Here is a 22,913-nt window from a genome sequence, read left to right as displayed (position 1 = left end):
ACCGTCTTCTACCGCTGCTCCATTGAAAGTGTGCTGACATATTGCATCGGTGTGTGGTTCTCCAGCTGCACCACAGCACACAGAAAGGCACTCCAGAGGGTCATCAACATGGCCCAAAAAATCATTGGACATCCTCTTCCCTCCCTGAAGGACCTGTACAGCACTCGCTGTCTCAAGAGGGCACGCAGCATCCTACGGGACTGCACACACCCAGGACACCGGGTGTTTAAGCTGCTGCCGTCTGGCAGGAGGTTCAGGCTGCTGAGGTCCCGAACAAATAGACTCAAGGACAGCTTTTACAACAGGGCAATAGCCCTGATCAATGCAAATAGCTGACCTGACTGGATACCTCCCTGGACTTTTTAGGGGGAGGTAACAATGTTTAAAACGATAACAATAATATTTATATTTATAACAAGGTGCAATAATAATTAATGTGCAATAATAACAGTGTGCAATACACATACACTTATTCTTCTTTTTTATACTAAGTTAATATACTGTGTTGTGTTGTTTGTTACGTTGTGATGTGTCATATCGTGTCGTGTTATATGTAGTGCCGACGTAGGACAGTTTTTCCAATTTCATTGTACTACTGTACTATGTATGACTGTGCAATGACAATAAAGAGTTATCTTATCTTATCTAATCTTAGTTGTGTGTGTGCGTGTGTCCAACGTATAAATACTGCCAGAGTACAGAGTACAAGGTTATAGTACATTTATGAGAACACAGGGGCCTAGGAGCGGGGTGAAATATGTGATGCTGATTGAAAACAGATGATTTTGTGTGTGTGTGAGGGGGATGCAAAGTAAATCAGCTGCTCTGTGGGGGCTCCTTGCTACGTTGGAAGTCACAGGATGAAAAGAGTTCACAAATAACTGGATTTTAACCGCATCAGCCCGAGGCAACGGAAATAATCACACGTACCCACGAACACATTTACTTAGGATCATTCTTAGGGTCTTATTTCGTGTGTTTGAGAGGAGGGTGACATTTAGGATTGCAGGTACAATATGTTATTTTCAGTTCTCTGCTCCTGTGGGAGGTTGGGAGGGAGGGTGGAGAGGCTGTCTCCATAAATCATCCCCGAGCAGAGACACGGTATGCTGGAGCTGACCCAGAAAAGTGAATTTTTCCCTTCGTGCGCTCAATCTGCAGAAAGCTCAGCTTGTGAACTCTCGCGGTGCTTTGGGTGCTCGCGCTCCTCCAAGAGGACAAAACAAGAAAAAGCGGCTGGCAGCACAGACAGGTTCAGCTGACGCGGCGCTGGGAGCTAGTGGACACAGAGCGAGGTGAGAAATGTGTGTTTTTCCCACGTCGTTCCTGTCGTTACATAGAAATCTTTAAAGTAACGCAACGTGTCGGCTCTTATTAAGCAGCTAAACAGTTTTGCGCTGACCTTTTCTCCAACGCCGAGGACTACTTTAACACCAAGACACACCGCTAGGCACACTATCAGCCCGCCTTTGGCTTCTCTTCATTATTTCCCACGAAAAAAACCCGATAAAGGACAAACAGCTGCACGCGACGCTTTAATTAACCGAAACCCCCTCGCGGAGAGCTTTCCGGCGCGAGGAACAACCCGTTCCCGCGGAGCTGCTTTCGCGTCAAAGGCTACATTGTGTCCGGTCTGGCATCCGCTGGAGGCGGCTGCGGACAGGACGGAGTGATTTATCTGCCGCTCGGTCTACCGGCACACGGCTTTGTCTTTGGTTTACACCGGCGGGGTTACACCGGCGGGGACGTGCCGAGAAATAAAACAAACGCGAAAGAGTTTTGAAGCGACTGTTTAAATCGCTCAGAGGAAATGTTTCCAATAAGTCCGTCTAAAATCCAAAGCTTCAGCCTCCTGTCCACGGATAACAGTGCTGACTTGAATGAAAGAAATAACCACACATATTTTTCACAAGTTTTCTTAGACTTAACCAACTTGTTTAGGCATAAAAATGAAGGAAATATAATATTAATGAACAGATTTGGGTAGTTTAAATAGCATAAGCTTCATATGTGAGTTCTTATGTGGAAATCGTGGCCTCCTTGACATTCAGTATCCAATCGAAAAGATTTGGTAAATGTACTCGTATGAATGTGAATTTGAATGTGAATTTCTTGTTGTGCTGTTTGAAATGCACCAAAAAAATTCCACACAAACATACAGCGCAAGAAGATGAAGAAAATCCAGCGGATTAATTATTCAACTAATAATAATAATAGTAATAATAATAGTAGTAATAATAATAAATCACAACATTTACAAAATTCACAGCAAAAACAACGCATATGAGTAACATGACTAGAAAGTAGGCAAGCTAGGAATATGAAAACATAACATAACAATACATATAAAATTAACAAATTATCAAACAAAGAAAGTTAAGTGCTATTTCTTCTATTATTATTTAGTAATGATGATAACCCGGTGTGGCTTATTAATTTATGTGCTTTTTTGTGGCAGCACGGTTTTTTCTAATGTGCTCGATCAGTTGTGAGTTTTTTTTAAATTATTTGATAGACCTTTATATATTTCTGTGTGTCAGATCTAGACCTAGAAGTACTGTAGCTGTGGTTTCAGAAAGTGTGCCTCTGATATGTGGTGCAGCAGAAGTAAAGTGCTATGAGACAGAAATACTGATTGGGGAAAAAGAAGAAGTATGTCAGAACTGTACTTATTTAGCGGAATTAATGTACGCTCATTTAGTGACTGATGAACTTAATGCATTTGGGCTTATGATGTATATTATAGAACAGCAGTTAATTTGTTTGTGCACAGAGAAGTGCCATCTGCAGGCCGCCGAGTAGGCTGATGATGACTTTCCATGTCAATGGACCCCTCTTAGCTTCAGGAAAGAGGAAATAATATGAGGACTGTTGCAGAGAGCTCCAATTTTAGACGTGCGTAGGAATGGAAAGTAACGCCCTGCGACTTTTAAACTGAACATGAAGGAGCAGATAGACTGGCGGTGGATTAAAACACATGAATTGCGGCAGAATTAAGTCACGGGGAGGACAGATCCTTTATGTATTCCATCACTTCCAGGCTGTTTTTTTTCCTGTAGCTATAGAAACAAACCCATTTTGTGCATCACTTGAAGACATAGGGCTTCAGTGTGTTTTGTACATGCAGACTACATCGTGGTCGGGTATGTAAAATATTTGGTGTTGACCTTTTTCACTGTGGGCTTTTACTTCATTACTCACTATTAACGTGCTGTGCCCTAATCAGCTGGAAAGCTGCTATGGATACAGCTGGATACTTGTGCAGTGCAAAACTTTTATGGCGTGCAGAGCCTCCTAAAATGGAAATATTTGACAACCACTCGTGATTTTACTGCAGGGAGTGGGAGTGAGGTCAGCTCCGAGCACTGACAGAGAGATTGAGTGCGCGCCTCGTCAAAAAAGCAAACTCAATAAACTGTCATGCTCGCTTGAGTTTGCTTTAGATTTCAAGTTCTTACTAATAGGAGAACCAGAATACCTTAGTAGGTTGTCATTTTACTTTAGCATCAACGTGTATGCTTTAGTAGGTTCGCTTAAATGTGGGGAAAAGTGGAAAAACAGTGAAAAGAGAGACGAAAGGAAGGGGATTATCCTATGAAAGATTTATTGTTGCATTTAAAAAAAAAAATTGTCAGATTTTTTTTTTTGTCAGATACTTTGAATCTTTTCACTGTATGAAAGTAAAATCATTAGAAAGCTTCTGTCATCCAGACTGCAGTTCTGTGCTTTTTAACCAGACTTCTTTTTTGAATTTGCAAAGCAACAAAATAATTAATTTAATAAATTATTGTTTCTGTGTTAGTGTCAGAACAGGTGTGGAACCCTGTACTCCAGCTGGACATTAAAGACACGACTATGCTTTCTGTGTGTTTGTGTGTGTGTAGGTATGACACAGAGGTGAGTTTATTGATGTTTGACCCCTTCTTCTCTTGTGCAGCGCGCTCCTGCAATGCACCAGCACCACAATAAGTCTGATGCTACCACAGACTCCGTGCATCTATCGCCATGGTGAGACAGAGAGGGAGAGAGAGAGAGAGCGCTCCTGGACCTTGACTCTGTTGCCATGGTGACCCTGTAGCAAGCAACAGTCACCATGGGAACGTCCAGGATGTTCCGCATTTTTGTAGTCCTGGGCTCGGCCTTTATGATCCTTCTGATCATCATCTACTGGGACGATGTCGGTGCCTCCCATTTCTATTTGCACACTCCTGTCTCCCCGGGCCCCAAAGTCCCACACCCCGTTCCCCAGAAGAGGCCACAGACCTCTCGAGCCCCGTCCTTCCTGTCGGACATCGATGCCTTTGTTAACCAGTTCTTAGAGCCGGGAACTGGTGAGCCCACTGACGCTGCCCCGGCTGACACAAGCAACCAGTCAGAGAAAGCAGAGGAACGATATATACCGCGGCGGGAGTGGAAGATTCACCTGACCCCACTGGCTCCAGAGCTCCGTGACAGACAGGTTAACTCAGTTTTTATTGTTGTTAGTAGTAGTAAATGTTTACTAGTTGATTAAAAGTTTTACTGCTGGCATTTTGAGATGTCTTAGCAGGAAAAGCACAGTTGCTGCACAAAAAATGAATCATTCTGCGTGCCGGTTTCTTGCTTCTTTAATGAGATGACTTAAATAGAGTCACTTAAGTTGTTCTTATTTCCACCTGTGTGCCTTCTCCCTGCTCCAGCACATCCAAATGTCTGTCATGTAACAAAGTCCAGTGAGGAAATCTGTACTAATGAGCAGAACCTTCACATTTCTGGGCTGTGAGTAGTTGACAGGAGCAGAGCTTCTAATTGAGACAGTGTTAACCTAGTCGCAGATTTAAGAAATTCAAACTGGCATTAAAGAAAAAGAGCCTGTTATAACTATAATCACGTGTGACAGCAGTAACCTTAAAGGCACCCACAGAGGTTGATACTGTTGATACTTCTTGCTGTAGATATAATTTTGGTTAATATCCCTAAATATGTAAATGAAGGAGCAAAAGCTCCCCAGTCAGTGAGCAATGTCTGAATATGAAGTATTTATAACCTCAGTTGGTAATTGTTAATTTTCCTGTGCTTCACGAATGGAACGATAGGAGCAGAGGCGGAGGTTGCTTCAGGAGATGTGCGCCAATGACAGCATCTTATTTCATGGCAAAAACCGTTCATTTGACGACATTCCCAACAAGGAGCTGGATCATCTAATCGTGGATGACAGGCATGGCATTATCTACTGCTATGTTCCCAAGGTATGCAGACACATGCTCCTGTAAAACTTAATAAGGCACATGTAACAACGGCATACATGGTTCCCTCCTGTCAGTGGTCACACGCTCATAGACAGTGTGTATCTGCCTGTTTCACTGTGACATCTGAGTGGACAATAAACTTTCCCTTCTCAGGTAGCGTGCAGTAACTGGAAGCGCATCATGATAATTCTCAGTGAAAGCCTGCTGCAGGAGGGCGTTCCTCAGAGAGACCCCCTGGCCATCCCCAGGGACCTGGTCCACAACAGCAGCATGCACTTCACCTTCAATAAGTTCTGGAAACGTTATGGCAAGTTTGCAAGGCACCTCATGAAGGTCTGTCCAAATTTCCCACCTTCTTGTTCTCTGTATGGTAGTAAAAAAATATAATTTAACTTGGTAAATATGCTGTTGATTTATTTTTTTTATCTTTTGATGAATTTGCTTCGAGCTACCTGGAATGTGTTCTGAACCTTCTACCTCAGTTAGATGTTTATTCTGTTTTATATAAGGCCCTTCAATGTTATGGGGATGCATGACTGATCTCTCACAGAGACATTATTGATGCAGCACAGGAAGATGAATACTGCTCTCTGCTCTGCTCTGTTCTTTTTTTTTTTCTCACCTTTACAGTTTTGAAATGCACATGTGTGTATTCAATAATTGAATGTTAAGAAAACTGTAATTTATTTTTCCCAGGTGAAGCTGAAGAAGTACACCAAGTTCCTCTTTGTGCGCGACCCTTTTGTCCGTCTCATTTCTGCCTACCGGAATAAGTTTGAGCTACCCAATGAGGACTTCTACCGACGCTTTGCGCAGCTCATGCTGCGCCGCTACGGCAACCAGCCGACACCTCCTGCTTCTGTGGATGAAGCCTTTTCTTTGGGTATCCATCCCTCTTTCTCCCACTTCATCCAGTATCTCCTGGACCCTCAGACAGAGAAGGACATGCCCTTCAATGAGCACTGGCGGCAAGTGTATCGGCTTTGTCACCCATGTCAAATTCAGTATGACTTTGTGGGACACTTAGAGACGGCAGAGGAAGATGCTGAGCACTTGCTGCGACTGCTGCGGGTAGACAACGTGGTGGAGTTTCCCACCTCCAGCAGGAACCTTACAGCCAGCAGCTGGGAGTCGGACTGGTTCAGCACAGTTCCAGTAGAGGCACGCAGGGAACTGTACAAGCTGTACGAACCTGACTTCAGGCTGTTTGGATACGAGAAACCAGACTCACTCCTCAATGAGTGACTCGTGATTCTACTGAGCTGATGAAGCCACGCAGACAAGATGTGTTTTTGTTTTTTTTATTAAATGTTGACCCCAACCACAGTGACACATCCCTCCTTCTTCTGGGTTGTGCAGATGTTTTCTCCAGTGTTGCTTATGCTAAACTAAACGTCTAGACACTCAATCTTCTGAGGAAGCACACTAATGAGTCAAAGCCATTATCAGTTATGGTTTTTCTCAACAAAGCTAACAAGAAGCACAGAGGTTAGACATGAACAAACGGATAAAGTGTGTTCAGTGTAGTCCTTAAAGAGGACCTATTGTGTTCTCTCCTTATTTTCTTTCATATATGTGCTGTTACAGTGGTGGATGCTGATACGAAACGTGGCCAAAGTTTCAAACCCTTTTCAAGCCCTAATGTTTAATTTCAAACTGTGTTTTTTGTCTCTTTTTCCTACTCTTGAATCTGAATGACATCAGTGGGAGCAGCTATTCCTAATGTTGGTTGTCTCATAGCCAGCTGCTCCACCCTTCTGCTGCTCGAACCTCCTGTCTACAAAGGGCAAAACCAATCAGAAGAAGAAAGCTGGCTTAAAGGGAGGTGAAAGGAGGTGAACAGCAGATGAGCTGAGGTTCTTCACCGAGGCCCAGTTTTTTGTTTTTTTTTGTTTAAACTCTGAATCGTGCGTAGTTGTGGCAGTAACATGTCCCCTTTAATTCAAAACTCCATGCTGCGTGTGCTGCAGTCTCATCTTTGATGTCCCCTTCATGCCTGCCATTTGTGGCCACAGTTGTGTTGTGACTAACTGTGATGATCAGAGAGACTTCTGTAGTGCGACGTTTGAAAGATCCCACCTCTGCGGGGGCACGGAAACCATGCTCGTTGTGATGCTAGCACGGCTGCAGCAGTTTTGGAAATTTTGGCCTGCTTTAAAAAAAAAAAAAAAGTCTGCTTGCTTAGTTTTAATTGTAGTTCCTTTAATTGTAGGTCAGCTTATTTATTTCACATTGTAAAAGTGCAACGTTTATGTTAAGCATGAAAGGGATTTTTCTGTTGAAAATGCATACTAATGACAGTTCAGTTATACCTCATACACGGACATGAAGAATATGTTCATGTTGCTAACTCTTACAGAGAAAACCCTGCTGCTTTTTCACACCTGGAACATTTGCATGGCCCATTAAATGATACCAACAGTTTATTCTGACAACATTTTAGCTGCTTTCTTTATTTTAGCAGTTTCAAAGCATGATGTAGCCTCATCGTACAGAAGCACAGCAGCTCCATTAGGCAGCACAGCAGGCAGATTAGTGGGATTTTAAAATATAAATCCCTGGTGTGAGGATTTTTTTTTTGGTCTTCATAGTTGTACTTGTTCAAACGTGCCTCTGTGTATTTAAACAGTTTGTAAAGGGAACATTTTCTTTTGTTTCATGTTGTTGCCATCAACACTTGCTTGGTGTTTCCATGCACAGTGTACAGTTTTTAACACTTAATTATGCTGGGTAACCCTGAAGACTGCAACAGTGCAATAAAAGGCTGATGGGGTTGACGGGGGTAACCGGGGTGGTGTGGACACCCAACTTTGTGAACACGAGGCAACTTAGGAATTTCAAATTGATGCCATAGGTGATAACTGACCTCTTCTAAGGTCAGAGGTCAAGTTCTGAAAATCTTGTGAATGTGATAACTGAAGGAGGATACCATAGGTGCATCTAATAGGAGGCTGAGGGGGAGCATTGATAGGCAGTAATTTATTTACATTTTTTAAAATCTAAGGGCAGAATTTTCATGGGATGCATTGTTTTTGTAGCAAATGAGCTGAGCACATTATATGAAGCCAGCAAAACACAGTTTTCAGTTGTGCAACGCTACTGCGCTGCTGTGAGATGCATCGAGTTGGTTTGATGATAACATCAAAGTACAACTGTAACGTATAATGAGGCTATACTCGGCGCTAGCTGAAGGGCGAAGGCGTGAACACGGTTAGAGTCGGAGCTTCGCAGCATGAGGCTGGGTCAATTTTAAGGGAGAAAAGTGCAAAGGGAAGACAGTGCCTTTGGTTGCAAAAGTTTACACAGCAAAAAAAAAAAAGTATTTTTGTAGGACTTAATTTTTACTTAAATCCAAATACAGTAAGAGCTGTATGAAGCCACAGCAAAGTATGTTTGACGTGCTGGCCTGTGTTTATCGTGTGCAATCATCATTTGGGGGGGGAAAAAGGAAACACAGGAGCCCTTTTGGAGAACCGTAAATGTCTTTATGTGTGAATTTGTATGAATTTGTTTCTCCAGCGTGCCTGTGTTTGGTTCAGACTGTATGTGAGGTCATGCTCTGTCCGACATTATTCTGCACGTTCTTATGTGTGTGCACTCACAAACACACACACTGAGTCAGTGTCGTTTCAATGCTTTTTGGTTTGTTTTGTGCAACTGTGGGGTGTTGTTACTGTAAAAAACAACAACAAAATAATTAAAAATCTAATGTCATCTCAACATCATTGTTCTAAATATACAAAAAAAAGCTTGTTTGTATGAAGATAATGGAAAAAAACTGCATTTCAACCTTACTCGTGTTTTTTTTTTTTTTTTTTTGCAAGTCAGTCATCTTTAACAAAAACAAACTTCTGTTCTTTGGTCTTTTTTTATGTGAGTGTTCACATTCATTCAGTTAAAAATGATATTTTTCATTTCTGTGAAAGTGCAAAGAATTGACTTTTATTTATTGGCAGAAATAAAAATCATGAATAAATGCTGCTTTCTTTTTTCAACGGGAGCCTTGAACACTTTGTTTACACGGCAGTGCAAAAACCATAGCGTACTTCATCTCAACTGATGTTAAAAACACAAATGTCATATTTGAACTTGATGGCACATTTTAGAAGTATTCATGTAGCTGGAATTCAGAGAAATAATGTTGCGGGGCAGGAAAGGTTAATCTGCTCTTCTTTAGTGTGATTATGTGCAATGCTAACATTAATCTACCAGACTGCGAAAGGTTACACAATGTAAAACACAACTATCACTTTGAATGAGAGCTGAGAATCGTGGTGAAAAACACATGGCTTGTAAGAGAATAACAGGAAACCAGTGCAGCCCACAAAAATGTTAACAGGAAATGCTGACCGTGTCTCCAGTGTGAACACTTCAGCTCGCCACTTGCTTTAGTTTGTTTGTGCTTGTATATGTTTGTGATTCATATCACAGGTGGGACAAGCACCTCTACTTTTATTCCTCAAGGTGTCAGTGTGGACAAGTTTATCACCATCTTCCAGTCATTTTGTCGTGGCTGCCAGTGCTGATCTGGGCACCTATATACTAGAGCAAACCTAAATATTCGTGGCTTTAGTTCAAACTGAAAAGACAAAAGTGTACCATAAACATGGCATGTCTTAAATATGCTTCCTGATTATGCCCAGTAGATTATGTCAGGCAGATAAGGTGCTGTGATGTATGTGTGATTGGCTGGAAACCCACCTTGATGATATACCCTGACAACAAATCAATAAATTTAAGTTTAATGATGCAGGTTCCAGCTGAAGGACTGACCCTAGGGACACATGATGGTAATGTGAACAAGTGAATGGCAGAAAATAAATAGTTTAGATGAGTAGAAACAAATGAACAATAACCCGTTTTCTGCTTCTTTCATTTATTTTATATAACTCATGTCAGTCTGTGGGGACTGACATGAGTGGACATGAAATAAGACGGTCTCACAGTGAGAATTACATTGAACATGTGTCCAAAAAGACGTTCTTATCATTATTGTTGCTGACTACTATAAACAACATTCACTTTTTATTCCAGTCACGGAATAACCAAAGCTGGATAAGCAGTCACTGCTGTTAGATCATCAACGGCACGACCTTAAAGGTGGAACAGACTGTATATAAAAGATGGATGTAACCCCCATGACGTCACCCATGGTGAGTGAGGGTCATGCTGCGTTCCATTTGTCTCAGAAGTGAGAACTGGGAGTGATTTGACACAAGTGTGGAAAAACAGCACAACACCTGCTTTTGCTCTTCAAAACATCGCTGCAGTGCTTTCATGGATATTGGCTGGTCAGTGCTCTATGTATGGCTTATTTAGCGAGTCACAAATACACAACAGTGTATACACAACTTCAAATGGAGCGCACTGTTAGATTTAACCATGAAACTGAGGCCCACGGCACGCTCACTGCCTTATGACTTGTGAGTCGTGAGCAGAGATGGGCAGTAACGCGTTACTGTAATCTGATTACTTTTTTCAAGTAAGGAGTAAAGTAAGGGATTACTATTGCCAAAACGGTAATTAGATTACCGTTACTTTCCCGTAGGAACGCTGCGTTACTGCGTTACTAAAACCGTGATTTTTTTGCGAGAATGTCTCATGACAGTGACGTAAGCGAGTGCGACGTTCGTGACAACAGCTGTGTGCAGATCAACAGTGGATCATGTATTGAGTGCGGGAGAGAGTATGAGCGTGCAGCGTTTAAAGCGAGGAAGCACTGACCTTACTTTGAGTTTGATTCCATAAAAAGTGACAAAAACATTAGCGTCCGTTGTGCGTGGGAAGACAACTTTTTACAGCGAAAAAACACCCTAAACAAGCACCGAGTGCGCTACGGCATAATGGGAAACTCACAGAGAAACTCACGGATTCTTCAACTGACCGCTGCGGCACACCTGCACCAGGGTAACCCTCCGCCTGCCCCACTCCTGCTTTACAGGTGAAAATAGAGCAACAGGACCGCTAGTCTTTGACTTTATTTATTTTCTGCTGTGTTTTACTTGCATCTATTTGAAAGACTGAGTGTAAACACAAAAAATATTTTATTTTATGTGCTGGAATGTGCAGAAAATAGGTTTAAATGTTAAACTAATTTCTTCAAGTTAGAGAATATTGCAGATAATTTCATTTTTGCTTGATGCATAAAGTTAAAAGATTAACACTGATAAAACAAGTTTAAAAAAAAGAGACTTTTCCATTTGATTACATTTTGTATGATGGATTATGCAGAAAAAGTAGAATTGGGCTGAAAAGGGCAGAAGTAATCAGTAAAGTAACTGGATTACTTTTTGGGGGAAGTAATCAGTAATTAGTTACTGATTACTTTTTTCAAGTAACTTGACCAACACTGGTCGTGAGTATACGCTGATTTATCCTGTTTTGTGACTCTAATAATGGTCATATTTACAACGTGAACCCAACTGTGACCTGAAATTAGTAACTGAGCACATAAAGTCATAATGAAAATGTTTATTCTCGTCACAGGGAAAGGAAAGTAACATTACTTATTTTTCTTTTAACAGCCTGATAAGTCTCCCCCTGCTGGCCATTAGAAAGAATGCAGGTTTAAAGCAATACGGCAATGGCTCACTTTTTAGTGTATACAGTTTAATTAATGCTTCATTCTCAAATATTACATTATGTATCAATGTTTGGAGTGCTTTTAATATTCAGATTAATATTTGTGTTTTGTGCTGCATTAAGCTCTGCAGTCCAGAGGGCAGCGTAGTTTCATTTTCCTTCACAGCTTTAGTGACATAACTTTGTCGGGTTGTGTGTCTGCACTTCCCTTGTAATATCTAACGAATGCTATCAGGGAATTTCCTCAAACTGACACAAATGTTTATGTGGAATCCAGGACGATTTAAAAAGTTTTTAGTGGTTAGAAGTGAAGGTTTACTCAGATGAAATGATGACATCATAAAGGTTAAACATCGCAGTTTTGCAACAAAAAGACTTTTCTGGCTGTTATTTATCTGTTATTAATGCACGACTCAGGAGTAGAAGGTGAGAGTTATTCATTTGCTGTCGTCTGGAGAATCAGTTTTCTCACTCGTTAGAGTGTCGAGTCATTTTAAACTATGACTGCCAGAGCTTAGCTATTTGTGTTTTTAATTTATTGGTTTTGCATGCATAAAAGATTAAAGTTAGCTGAAGATGTAAATCTTAGAAGGAAAGGAGAATACTTTGTAAAATATACATTTCCCAAACCCAAATTCAGCAGGAGTTCAGTTAGCACCGTGTTTTAGCAAAACTCACTAACAGCAAATCTTCCCAGTGAATGTCATATAAAATGCTTCTGAACACCAAATACAGATAATTTTTCATGTTAAATAAACAGATTGAGCCTGCATCTTTGTAAAGTTCATGCTTTGTTTAATGCATCTAGTTTTACACATCAGGGGCAGGAGTGATGGATTCCAAACCAAGACTTATTTGATATTTGATGGTTTAAAAACATGTCTGTGATTGAGAAACACAATGAAACTGCTTTGTGGGTTATAAAATGTTATATAATGCAAATTTTTCTTTTTTCTTTTTACTGTGGGGTTCATAAGAATATATTTACCTCTCTCATTTGGCAAATATGAAACTACAGCTGCCAGCTTAGCTCAGCACAGTGGAAACAGTCCCCCCACCTTTAGGTAAGGGTAACAGAATCTGCCCACAGTCACCTGTAAAGCTAACTAATGTGCATGTTTCACATTTGTGAGAGCTAAGACTAAGCACCATCTCTTACAGGCAGGTGTGGGCAGTCATTTTTTTCCCTTTATGAGCACAGCTGAAAGCAATGAATCTGTTTGATTGACGCTGGATCAGTATAAGAGTCGTTGGTGCAAGGAGGTGATGCGACTGATCGTCTTGGTTTTCCAAAGTCAGACTGACTTTGGCTTTGAGCCCCCGGCTGAAGAAAAGAAGGGCTTATGTTACACTCCTGTCAGAAGCTCAAAGCAGACCCTGCAACCGTATCCTGTGATACCTGTTGAAATGTGAATCTAATCTAAAGACAGATTTCAGGGCCTAGGCTATTGCACACCTATTGTTTGACGTATCCTGTTTTAAATGGTTTTATTTTTTCCTCCCTGAGATAAAGATATTTAATTCAAGTTTTTCTTTTTCTTTTTAATAGTGATACAGAGCATTGCCCTTGTAGATACCAATCTGGTGTGGTTTTAGGGTTGCCAAACCCTGTTTTTTTCTTTGCTTTTTTTGGTTCTAGACCGGCGATATCAAACTCATTCTATTGAGCCACATGCAGCCCGCTTTGATCTTTGGGTCAAAGCGGTCAAACGACATAATAATTGTGTAAAATGACACAAAATTTGACGATAGTTCATTGCACACACTGTCCTATAATTATTGTTATTCATTTAGAGTGGACTTAGTGGAACAACAGGAACGTTTCCTGTCATTTGTCAATTGTTTATCTGTTAGTTAAAAACTTTTCTTATTGATAAAGACTGCCCACCCCCATTGCCAGTCTTTATCAATAAGAAAAGCTGTAAAACTTATGGAAATACAGTTAAAAGTTAAATATTTATGCACTCCTTACATTTACTAAAGCCGTCCAGTGGGCCGGAATCGAGTCTTCGCTGGGCTGATTCTGGCCCCAGAGCCTTATGTTTGACTAGACAGTGGAAGTGCTGCAGAGAGCTGGTGTGGTTTTTCTCACTGCTTCTTGCATGCAGTGCAGTAGATCTAAGCGGTAGAGGCCACTTGAGACTTCTTGACAGATCTCGCTGTTTTTTCTGTGCAGTTGACGTGTGAACATGTGGTGATTGTTTTTTTTATACTTACTGCAGAAAGCACACTGCCCATTTTATTTAGTTAGGCCACTCACTGCTGTGCAGTATTTAAATTATTTAATATTTAACTCATTATTTGTTGATTTCGTTAAATGTATTGTTTTGTTTTCTTAAATCGGTGACGACTTCATATTATCTTAATATTAATATTGAAATTTTGAATCTGAATGCGCGTGTATGGCTCTTCTTGAACCTAAAATTTGTATAAATTTATACTAGTAAAACAAATGTTTTAACTTTATACTATTAACAAAGTGTCATTGGGTTTTACAGTGTTGTGTGGATTTTTTTCAGCCCACCAGTGAAATCTGGTAAAGCTAGGAGTCTTTCTTTTTATATAAACATTTTGATCTTGTTGAGTATGTGTTTATCTACAAGGACAGTTTTGTGGTAAATTGCTTTCGAGCTCGACCGGGTACAGTAATACTCGGCCGATTCATTCCTTCTCTTCACTGGGCTTGATGAGGTATCCACTGAACGTTATGTAGATATCTACATCGTCACTGTAAATGGCGTTCTCTCTCTCCCTCTTGTACAGGCGGACCCACACCTCATCGTTCAGCTCCAGCTCCAGCATCAGGCTCTGACTCTGCATGATTGAGCGGTCGCTGGGCTGAGCGTACACAATCGCCCGCTCTGTGTCGTTCTGCATTATGTGGAGGTACGTCTCCTTGAAGTTCCACGTGTGGATGTTGACGTTGAAGAAGTAGATGCCTGGGATGTGGCAGACGAACGTTCCCTTGAACATGTTGAAGTGGTCGTCGAGGTTAACGAAGACCGTGTCGAACACAAGTGCCTGATAGGAGTCCAGGCTGTGAAGGGATTTTCGACGGCCAACGGAGAAAGCAGAGTACTGGACTTTGCAGGGGTCTCCTGGGAGACCAGCCTGACCCTTAGAGCCTTTTGATCCCGATGGCCCAATAGAACCTGGAGGTCCTTCAAGTCCAGCTTTGCCTGGTGTGCCTCTCTCACCACGGTCTCCTTTGTCACCTAAGGTGAAAATAATTACACGACAGTATGAGATCATTTTTAAAAAGTCCAAAACCCAGAACAGTCGTTTGATCCTGTTTGAAACTCTACCCATAGATGGTAGAATCATGCCCTTCAGAAAAATGGTGAGGATGAATTTAGCAAATAACATGTGTGATACTGTCATGTCACCAAGGAATGCTTCCAGCACCTTGCTGAATCTGTGTCATGAAGAATTAAAGCAGTTCTGAAGGGAAAAGGGCAAACCAGTATGAACCTGGTGGCCAGTGAAGTTGAAGCAGAGCTTTTAACATGAATGCCGTTGGGGGGGGGGGGGGGAATTGAACTAAAAGTACATGTAAGAAAACTGTCATCTTGCAAATGAAAGAGCTTTGCAAAGAAAGCTGGTCTAAAATTGTCTTTGAGGCTGTCGGATAATCATCCAAAACCTGCAATATGTTCTGTGAGTGGTGTGATGCTTCCTTCTGATGCCAATGACCAGCTTGCTTTATCATAACAAAGAGCATCATGTTAGCTGATGTCTGTGCTTGAAAAAATAAAAACAAACAAAAAACAGGTAACTGGATTTATTTAAGTTTTTGAAGACTTTTCACCTCTAATCTAAAAACTATATTTGCTGATATTTTTTGTTGAATAAAGTATTGAAATAAATAGTTTTCCCTCGCCGTCCATCATCTTTATCTATAGTCTCAAACACGACCAAATACTTCAGCACAGCCATACTTTCTGTTTTTGCACATTATACAGTGTAGAAACACTGGGCCTGTTGTGTTGTCTTTGGCTCGGTTGTCCAATGATCTGCATGGCTTCATAAACATGTTGCCTTCACTCTTTTTTTGTTGCCATAAATTCCATCCCAACATAACTCTTTATAAAACAAGACCTCTCCTTAAATTTCAAATACACATGTGTTTAAAAGTGTTTTTCCCCCCAAAATTCTGGCTTTATTGTGAAAACCTGTGAGTCTGCAGATGTTCTACTACATATATTACACAGGTTCACACAGAAAAATGATTTGGTGCTTGGTGACTTGACTTGACCTCAGATGGCTGCTATAGATGTGTTACCTTTCAGAATGGTCATGTTGATATATGTGCGGACCTCAGGGGCATAACTACTTGGCTGGGCGCCGCTGCCCTCTGCTGGCTCCAGGTGATCACAGCAGTGTCTGCAGGGGACTGGAGGAGGCACCGTGGCCACCAGGCAGGACAAGGACAGGAGCAGGAGGAGGATGCCCGACATGGCTGTAACTAAGGTGAGAGCAGAGAGTTAATATCTGCTGAAAAGGGACTCGAGAGACTTTTCTATATTATCTGGAATTTGTGTGTCATCATCCTGGTGGTGTCCTGGTGACACTCACTGTAGCAGAGTTTCATCATCCAGTTTCCCAGACGTATGTTAAGTCTGCTTGTTGGCTCAGACTCAGCAAAGACCTTCAGCGAGAAAGGTTTCTAATCCTGGATTATTCCACGTCTGGGAACTTGAGCCTGCACTTCTAGCTGTCTTTTTACTTTCTGAACGCGATAAGTCGCACAAAGCATGTAAGATAAAGTCATGAAACTTTACCAGTTTGTAGCTGAAATCAAAATGAAACCCAAGTGGTGTAATCACATAGCGAGATGGCCTATATGTGGGATGTCAGTTGTTGGACAGCTGCTTTGAAAGTGAGATAATGATGTCAGAAGCTGGAAAAAGAAAGAGGAATCTGAAGCAGTGAGCCAGCAAAAACATGCATCAACCTGGGAAGAAAAATCAGGAGACTGGAACTGTGGAAAAAAAAAATCAAGTAAAGCTTTTTGTTTTTTTCAAGACAGTCAGTAAGTTTGAATATGAGTTGACCAGGCAGCCCAGCGGCCTTTTAATGGTCAGTTAAATGTGATTCTGAGAGTATACCTCAATAATAATAATGCTGTTAATAAAAACAAAACTGGGCTTTCTGGTATAGTCATGCCAAACCAGATGTTTCTCTGGCCATATTTTACCATGACTGCACAGCCAGCTAGACAGTGGCCAACAGGAGTTTGAGACTGGGCATGCTAGTTTTGCCTCATAAACACCTGCTCCTCTTACTTCCTGCGTACTTTAATCACTTCTTCTACAAACCAATCTTTGTAGCTGGTTTTTGTTTTAATCTCACCATCTGTACCATCCACAGCTGCAGAATTTCTTTCGAAAAAAAACTCTATTCACAGACTGGCCTACATATAAACAGATGTAGCAGCAACTACCGCAGACACTGTTTGCGGTAGTTGCTGCTACAGTGTGTGTCACCAGAACCAACATTTTTCCTCCATGACAGACTCGCAAATGAGCAAATGAATGAGAACCAGCTGCTTAACCTAGTCATTGTGTGTTATCCACAGAGATTTAACATTGCAAAAGGAAACTGGACTGCAAGAACCATAAATCGTTTGAAAAATGACCCTGGGCTTTTTTTGTTTTCAGATAGCAAACTCTGGAGAACTGGGGGATAGGTGATGGCCGTCTGCCAGACTCTCTGTGTTCAGAACAGGGTGTACTGCTGTGTTTATAGGACAGCTCGGTCCATAACCACAGTTGCATCCTTTACACACAGGTGGCTGCTCAGCTAAAGACCACGAACGCAACCTCTGCACGCTCTTAAAAATAACTTGCTCTTGTTGTTTTGCTATAATCAAGAGAAGAAACAAAGTAAGAGCCACCATGAAACAAAGTAAGTCTGTAATGCGCCTTAGCAGATATGAAATGCCGGTATCCACCTTCACAGCGGCCGATATTTTCCGAATGTTTACTTGGCACCCTCAGGAAAGGGTTCTCGTGTAACGCTGTATCACATCGTACGGGTTTTCCTGAAATGTTACATTCACATTTATTTGCATATTTCTATGGGACATTACTCTTAATAATCATAGGGGCAAAATAGAGGCGCAACCACAGAGTACTTGAGAAATGCCATCAAAACATCAGGACACTATCAGATGCAGAGTCAAAATTGTGTATAAAATCCATGTTTTTAAGGTGAAGACTTGGATTAAGACTTCACAACAAAAACAGGATTTTTGTAAACGGAACTAATAATTTGAAAATGCTATTTAACCCCCCCCCCAATTATTTATTTATGTTTTTGCCTTGAATTAATCCTGATAAGGACTTAGTTTTCAGGATTCAGCTGTGTCTAACTCTCTTTCCTTTTCTTTGACAGTCCATTTCAAAGGGACACTTTCCTAAATGAGAGAAGCAGGAGGTTTTCTGTGTCTGAGTCATATTTTAGCACTTATGTGTCCACCTTTGTGCTACAGACAGCTCTGAGAGGGTTTGAATGGTTGAGTTGCAGTTGATTAAACTAAAGGTCATCTTTTTTTGTTCACCAAATCCAAAAAGTAACAGAGTCCAAGGGTAAAATGATGAAAACACAAGAAGAAAAGAAGCAAAAGAACACGGAGAACAAAACAGGAACAAAAACTGATGACACGACAAGAGCAATAAGAAGGACAGGGCTATTTATACACCGAGGACTAATTGGGAGAAGGTAAAGAGGGGAGGGGAATGAGACGCAAGTTAATGTAATCAAGACAACCAGGACAAACTGGAAGTTTCAGCCAAAACAAGATGACTCACTCCAAACATGAGACAAGCAAACACTGGAGGACAAAAGTTAGCACAGAAAGATGAGCCAGAGGGTGGGGATGGCAGAGAAACACCAAGGACACTCAAAGTACCCCTAATAAAGATCAAGAGCAGAAGCAAAAATAAAGAATAGAGAATGAAAAGCAGGAATGAAAAGTCCAAACACAAAAATCAAAGCACAACAATAACAGGATAACCTGAACTCAAATATATTTAGGGAGAATTCAAAATCCAGAACAAACACGATGAGGAAAATCCTCTCAGACCACCTCTGTGAGCAGTCTAATAAAACCGATAAAAACCATCCCCATGGTGTGAGGTCAGCTGACTTCAGGAGTTCTAACAATAAAACTATGACTCCATCCTACAGTTCGTCTGTCTGAGGTGCAGAAAGCACCATATGCTTGGAGCAATTCATAGTTACGTAACGCTAATCAGGGGTTGGATTTAGCGCTATGTGGGTAAATGTGCACTGTTTTGCAGATCTTTAGGAGTCTCACATAAATTCTGCTGATCTGCTGCTTCAAATTAAATAAAGTAGAAAGCAACAAAAAAACAAAACAAACGCTCCTTTCCCAGGTTACAGGTTACATTATTGGTCATTTGTGCTTAAACTTGAATTTATAATAATTGATTGTGATTATAGATTGATGATTCCCCCCACCCACCCTCACCCCGACTGCCTGAATGGTGTTTTCTTCCTTTCTCACAGTGGAAATGTGCTGCTTGCTTGTATTTGGGTCCTTCTGGGATTTACCCAGATGTTTGACATGGCTCACGCTCTGACCAAGGGTATTACATAAGATTTTCTCTTTTTTTCTTTCTTGCGGAAATCTCTACTTGAACTGGAAACTTGTAAATCAAACGGGATTTTCTCCTAATATCACGATGAAAGGCATGTTTACATACCGATGCTTCTTATTTCATAGCATCCATAAGTACATGCAGTTATTATGCTGGCTGTGTAGTCCACACTGCAGCATTATACAAGTTAAAGCCAAACTGTAGTTAGTGAAGCCTCCGTGCTTTCTAGCAGACTGTCATGCATCACAATCTCACATCACCGCCACAGCGCTCCCATGCAGCCGACTGATCTCTATCTGAATGACTCACCTCGTTCACGTCTGCACTGCCGCTTCACACCGCTCAGAAGACGGGGACGGAGGAGGGGGAAAGTCCTGAGTCAGCAGCTCCCTCCCTCCTTCTCTCTCTCTGTCTGGACCTCTTTGTGAATTAGATGTGAAAAGTTTCCTATAGAAAGGAAGTCCTTCTTTTCTCCCTGACCCCTCCTTCGTGGAGCAAGTATCAGTCCGTTCATCTGACAGTAAAAGATGCTCAGTGATCCGGATCTGAGTTTTTTCCCCCCCTGAAACATAAAACTGATGAACATGTGAAGCACCTAAAGCCTTTCATTTGCTCAGAGTTGTATCCCCAATCTGCCAGATGCTAATTAGGATCAAACAACACGCCTTGTTAAAGTTTAGCAGCACAACTTAATGATGATAATACCACCAGCAGCAGCTGGTATGTTTAGGGAAAACTCTTCATATCCTCTAGGGTGTGAGCTTCCGCTGCTGAATATCTGCAAACTTCCAGACCTCTCATCAGGCGCAGCTGCCAGAAGAAAGAGAGGGAGAGCAGAGAGAGCAGGAGTATAAAAAAAGAAGGAATGTCCTAAAGCTTAAGTAACCTACCGTCATATTGTGTATTATATCACATGAAAGGGCACGGAGAGAGCTGTACAACACACTTTTTATATATTCAACTTTACAATGACACCAGAAAGTTTTTCAAAATTACACACGGCATGAATAGATCTTAAAGTCTCAAGTTTTTACATCTTATAGAAGCTAAAGATTTCAGCCAGTCTCGCTTTAATCATATGGGTAAAGATAATAAAATACACCATTTTAGTATGTAATGCTTAAAGGTCATAGGTCAAAAGGTCAGACATCACCACGTTGTTATAAAAACAGGCACAGTTCGTGTTTCTGTTATCTTTATAAGGACCAAGAATAATAAAAACATCATAAAATATAAGATTTATCAGGTACAAGCAGATTGGATTTATCTGCCAGAGCCAGTTCACTTTCTGTCAAGACGAATCCCAGAATGGCTGCAAAGCCCGAAGGGCGCTGACCAGAGAGTCCTCAGTGAAGGAGCGACTGGAGCTAAAGCTTAAAATAACCACTTTGCTGTTAATTGAAGTTGTTTTTTTAAATATAGGATTGATTTAACATTCAAAGTGAAATGAAACAACCCTTTCTTCTTTCGTCTTTTTCATCATTTCATGCGCACAATGAAAACTGGCACCAAATTTAGAAAATGATTACATGTTTGAGCCTCATTCTTCAGCTTGGAAACAAGTCCATGTCTCTTCAGTTTCAGGCGACATGCTATGTTACGTCAAAGGTCTTTGTTTTTTAAAATACCTTTACAGTCAATGCAGCTCATGGTGATTTATCACCAGTGATGGGTAACGGCGTTGCTAACAGCGTTACTTTTTTCAGTAACGAGTAATCGAACTAATTACTATTCCTATCGTTACAACGCCGTTACAGTTACTAACAAGAAAATGCGATCCGTTACTATTTTTCAACAAACAGACGGTTGAAGCTGTGTTCAGCTTACAGCATCTTATATCAGTTGCACGGAAGTAGCTGTAAGTAATCTGGACGTTACAGCTTTAAGCAGCTGCGCGCTCCCGCGGGCGGTAATCACGATCACTTTTTGGCGCAACACCTGGAGCTAAGGGGGCAAAACAATCACATGAGTGCTGCTGTTTGACTGAGGAAGAATAAAGTAGTCGTGGTAAGCCAATCACATGACCACTTAAAGATAAAGCAACAAGGTGACATACACCAGTTTATAAATTGTGTTGATAGGCCACGTAAAGCCAGAGTCATCATAAACAAAATATATGCGGCGTTTTTTCCTCAATAGTTTCGTCACGTTTACTGTCTAAGGACAGCGCAGCAAGCACTCTCTGCTTATGAGCCAAAACAAACAAAAAAACAAACAAAAAAACAAACAGGGGAAGTTAGGAGTGACGGCGAGAGAGAGAGCAGAAAGAGAGAGAGCGAGTTTTGAGATGTGAGAGATTTGTGACGTTTAGCGTGTTTGGAGTGTGTAGTTAATGTGTTGTCTTGTGTAGTTAGTGTGTAGTGTTGTGGATAGTATTGTGTTGTGTGTCAGAACAATGAGGCGACTGCTGTCTCCAGGTAGAGACAGGAGTGATACACCTGCTGCTGTCAGACCTGCAGGTATCAGGCTGTGATGTTCTCCTTCATAGTGGACAGAAATAGTTTTTTTGGAGTGGCACAAATAATTTGTGAGGCATCTTATTGAATGCAGAACAGCTGATGGTTCTGTAAATAGTTTGAAATGGTTGTTTAAAAAAATCGAGGTAAAAGGTAAATGGATGCAAATAACTTTGTTGTTTGCAAAACTTGTGCAGAGGATTTTAAAATTGACAATTTATATTTGCATTTAAGGTTATGAAATATGATTCAATAAACATGTTTGTGGTTGTTACAGTAAAAAATATAACTTTCTACTCGGATTTTATGTTTTTTGTCTGATTTTAGATCAATTGTGTTAATACAGTATGTAAAAATGAAAACATAACTGTAAATTCAGACACGTGAGGTTGTGCTGAAAAGGATGATACCAAACAAGGCAAAGTAAATAGTTTTCAAAGGTGAAATGTGGAGGGAAAATTAAAAGTAGTTAAAAATGGCCAATTATACCCTGGACCCCAGAGGGTTAAACGTTTTTTTTAAAAGTAATGCAATAGTTACTTTTCAAGTAATTAATTACTTTTAGAATATTGTAACTCAGTTACTAACTCAGTTACTTTTTTGAAGAAGTAACTAGTAACTATAATTAATTACTTTTTTCAAAGTAACTTGCCCAACACTGTTTATCACTGAATTATTTGTGTTTATTTTGTTTTTACAGTTACTCCCGTGGAGTCCCTGAAGTACCTCAAGGTGATCTGTTTTATGTTGAGCACACATTAGCCAAAGACAAGGATGCAATCCAGAATTTCAAAGAAGAATGTCTTTGTCTCCCATTAACTTCCCTGCTATGTGCATTTGTAACAGAGTTAGAAAATAGCTTAATGAATTTCCTCAAAATTGATGTGCTTTGTGAATAGTTGGAGCCACCTGGTGGACAAACACAGCAACTGCAACTGTTAAGGTTCCAAATGGCTGCACAGCGCATGCCTCAGCAAAGGAAAACAACTCCCAAGCTGGTGAACTGAATGTTGCAGTTGCTT

The 22,913-nt window shown here is 40.9% G+C and overlaps 2 protein-coding genes across 2 annotated transcripts; one reads left to right on the top strand and one right to left on the bottom strand.

The window, feature by feature from the left end:
* The first annotated feature begins 1,221 nt into the window (after window positions 1-1,221).
* chst12a (carbohydrate (chondroitin 4) sulfotransferase 12a) lies at window positions 1,222-9,204 on the top strand. The gene is made up of 5 exons (XM_085270678.1): window positions 1,222-1,295; window positions 3,938-4,459; window positions 5,076-5,228; window positions 5,382-5,561; window positions 5,925-9,204. Exons 2-5 carry the CDS (start codon window positions 4,094-4,096, stop codon window positions 6,471-6,473), a joined length of 1,248 nt encoding a protein of 415 aa, XP_085126804.1. The 5' UTR covers window positions 1,222-1,295; window positions 3,938-4,093; the 3' UTR covers window positions 6,474-9,204.
* A 2,478-nt stretch (window positions 9,205-11,682) lies between these two features.
* c1qtnf6a (C1q and TNF related 6a) lies at window positions 11,683-20,233 on the bottom strand. Its single transcript, XM_085270681.1, has 3 exons — window positions 19,745-20,233; window positions 16,093-16,275; window positions 11,683-15,025 (listed from the first exon to the last, which is right to left on the bottom strand). The coding sequence occupies exons 2-3, from the start codon at window positions 16,265-16,267 to the stop codon at window positions 14,472-14,474; spliced, it is 729 nt and encodes a 242-aa protein (XP_085126807.1). The 5' UTR covers window positions 16,268-16,275; window positions 19,745-20,233; the 3' UTR covers window positions 11,683-14,471.
* Between the last annotated feature and the right edge of the window lie 2,680 nt (window positions 20,234-22,913).

The sequence above is a fragment of the Mchenga conophoros genome, linkage group LG4 (genome assembly GCF_057382185.1).
Source record: "Mchenga conophoros isolate Kocher_MC1m ecotype Shallow Benthic linkage group LG4, M_conophoros_male_GT1.1, whole genome shotgun sequence".
Taxonomy (NCBI): Eukaryota; Metazoa; Chordata; class Actinopteri; order Cichliformes; family Cichlidae; genus Mchenga; species Mchenga conophoros.
Note: the sequence above shows the minus strand (reverse complement) of the source record. Positions and strands in the feature narration are given on the sequence as shown.